General features: G+C 42.8%; 1 protein-coding gene across 1 annotated transcript in view; it reads left to right on the top strand.

Moving 5' to 3' along the window:
- Positions 1-2919, top strand: part of LOC122342276 (protein NLRC3-like) — a 10219-nt gene that overhangs the window by 6176 nt on the left and 1124 nt on the right. The window contains exons 4-7 of the mRNA XM_043236074.1: positions 4-1064; positions 1257-1430; positions 1832-2171; positions 2399-2579. Coding sequence (XP_043092009.1) covers positions 4-1064; positions 1257-1430; positions 1832-2171; positions 2399-2579 — 1756 coding nt within the window. The remainder of the gene's footprint in view (positions 1-3; positions 1065-1256; positions 1431-1831; positions 2172-2398; positions 2580-2919) is intronic.

Consider the following 2919-nt stretch of genomic DNA (forward strand, 5'->3'; position numbering starts at 1 on the left):
AAGGAGGAGTACTTCAGAAAGAGATTCACAGATGAGAGTCTGTCCTCCAGAATCATCTCACACATTAAGACGTCTCGTACTCTCTACATCATGTGCCACATTCCTGTGTTCTGCTGGATCACAGCCACAGTACTTCAGGATATTCTCACTGAGAAGAATGAAGAGAACATCAGCACAACACTCACTGAAATGTACATTCACTTCCTGCTGATACAGATGAACATGAAGAGCCAGAAATATGATGGACAAGCAGAACGAGAACGTATAAAGCTCTTACATTCAAATAAAGAAATGATTTTAAAACTAGCCAAGCTAGCATTTGAACAGCTGAAGCAGGAACACATTGTGTTCTATGAGAAAAATCTGAAAGAATGTGACATTGATGTGAGTAAAGACACAGAGTTTACAGGAATGATCGCTGAGATCTTTAAGAAGGAAGATGGACTTCATGAGACAAAGGTCTTCTACTTTGTGCATCTGAGTGTTCAAGAGTTTCTTGCTGCCGTGCATGTGTTCTTCTGCTACCTGAACAAGGACATGCAGGAGCTTCAGTTTTTCTTTGAGTCAGAAGAAAACATCACATTGTATAACCTACTGCAAAAGGCTATTGATAAAGTCATGAAGAGTCAGAGAGGACATCTGGATCTGTTCCTCCGCTTTCTGATGGGAATATCACTGAAATCCAGTCAAAACCTGCTCAGAGGCCTGTTTGAAGAAAACACAGAAAGCTCCGGAGACACTGAAGACACCACAGAGAACATCAGACAAACAACAGAATACATTAAACGCATACAAAACAAGAAAATTTCAGATGAAGCTCTAGTGAACCTATTCTACTGCTTACTTGAGCTCAAAGATAATTCATTATATGAGGAGATCCAGAGTTATCTCAGTTCAGAAGGACATCCAGAAAAAGATCTCTCATCTTCAATGTGCACAGTGCTGACCTACATACTGCTGACGTCAGAGAAGGTGCTGGATGAGTTCAACCCAAAGAGGTTCACATCAAAACAAGCAGACTACAAGAGACTCCTTCCAGCTGTGAGATGCTGCAGAAAGGCTCTGTGAGTGATGTAATTATTCTTGTGGTAATTTCACTGCTGTTCAATTAAAGGATTTGTTTTACATCACTAACAATTCTCAAAATATGTGAAATACTATGCGAAATACCTGATTATGAATAGTAAGTGTAACAATTTTTTGCAAAACACCTGAACTTTATTAAATACTTTTATTAAAACATTCTTTTTTGGCAGATTTGATGGCTGTGGTCTTGATGAAATATGCTGTGAAACTCTGTCTTCTGCTCTACAATCATCAAACTCTCATCTGACAGAACTGGACCTGAGTAGAAATCACCTGCAGGATTCGGGAGTAAAGCTGCTTTCTGATGGACTGAAGAGTTCACACTGTCGACTTACCATACTGAGGTTTGATATTCACTGAATCACTATGTTCAAATATGTGGTTACACAGATGTTTCACAGTTTGGACTTACAGATAACATGAGAGTAAAGTATTTGCGTATTTGGCATACTGTCCTAGTAGAGGGATCTTAGAATAGATAAAATAAACATGCTTCTAACGAACTTTGTTAATGAAACACCATTTCATAACCACATCTAGCAGGTATTTTCCCTGTGTTTTTCTTGTGCAATACATTTGAAAAGAAACTATTGACTATCCCTTGGCAGATCTTCAAGTCAGTTCTGTCAAACGTTTTCAGTTAATCCAGAACGCAGCAGCAAAATTCATCATTAATGAGCCAAAAACAATGCATGTCACACCTCATAAGGCATATGACAGTATAACATTTTATATACGGGGGCAGCAGACTAATCAGGGACACCCAGATTTCCCTCTCCCCAGAAACTTACTTCAGCTCTTCTGGGGGAACACTGAGACACTCCCAGGCCAGCCGAGAGACATCTCCAGCATGTCCAAGGTCTTCCCCGGGGCCTCCTCCTGGTGGAACATGCCTGGAACACCTCCATTGGGAGGCGTCCGGGAGGCGTCTGGAACAAATGCCCGAGCTCCTCCTGAGTGACAGAGCTCCTCACCCTATCTCTGAGGGAGCTCCCAGCCACCCTATGGAGAAAACTGATTTCAGCCGCTTGTATCCAGGATCTTATCCTTTCGGTCATGACCCAGACCTTATCACCAGGGTGAAAGTAGGAATGAAGATCGACTGGTAAATGGAAAGCTTCGCCTTGCAGCTCAGCTCCTTCTTTGCCATGTCAGACCAGTACATTGACCGCATTACTGCAGAAGCTGCACCGATCCGTCTGTCGATCTCTTGTTCCATCCTTTCCTCACTCATGAACAAGACCCCAATATACTGAAACTGAAGGGGGCAAGCCGCCCTTGTCAAACTGAGAGGTGCTGATTCTTATCCCAGCCGCTTCACACTTGGCTGCAAACCGCCCCAGTGCCTGCAGTAGGTCCTGGTCAGGTGGTAGCCAACAGGACAACATCATTCGCCAAAAGCAGAGACGATATCCTGTGGCCACCAAACCAGACCCCCTCCAGTCCCTGGCTGCGCCTAGAAATCCTGTCCATAAAAATAATGAACAAGACTGGTTATAAAGAAAAGCCCTCCCGGAGTCCAACATGCACTGGGAACATGTCTGACTTAATGCCAGCAATGTGAACCAAACTCCTGCTCTGATCATACAGGGACTGGACAGCCCCACAACATCCAGAGACCTGAGGTACTCAGGGCGGATCTTGTCCACCCACGGTGCTTTGCCACCAAGGAGCTTCTTAACGACCTTGGTGACCTCAGCCAGGGTAATCACAAATAAAGTGCAAAACAACTATATAGACCAACACTTTACAATAAGATCTTATTAGTTAATTGACATTAACATTACTGTAACAAACTAGCTCAAAAAGGAGAATATTTATAATTAATTATAA

This window comes from Puntigrus tetrazona, chromosome 4 (assembly GCF_018831695.1).
Source record: "Puntigrus tetrazona isolate hp1 chromosome 4, ASM1883169v1, whole genome shotgun sequence".
Taxonomy (NCBI): Eukaryota; Metazoa; Chordata; class Actinopteri; order Cypriniformes; family Cyprinidae; genus Puntigrus; species Puntigrus tetrazona.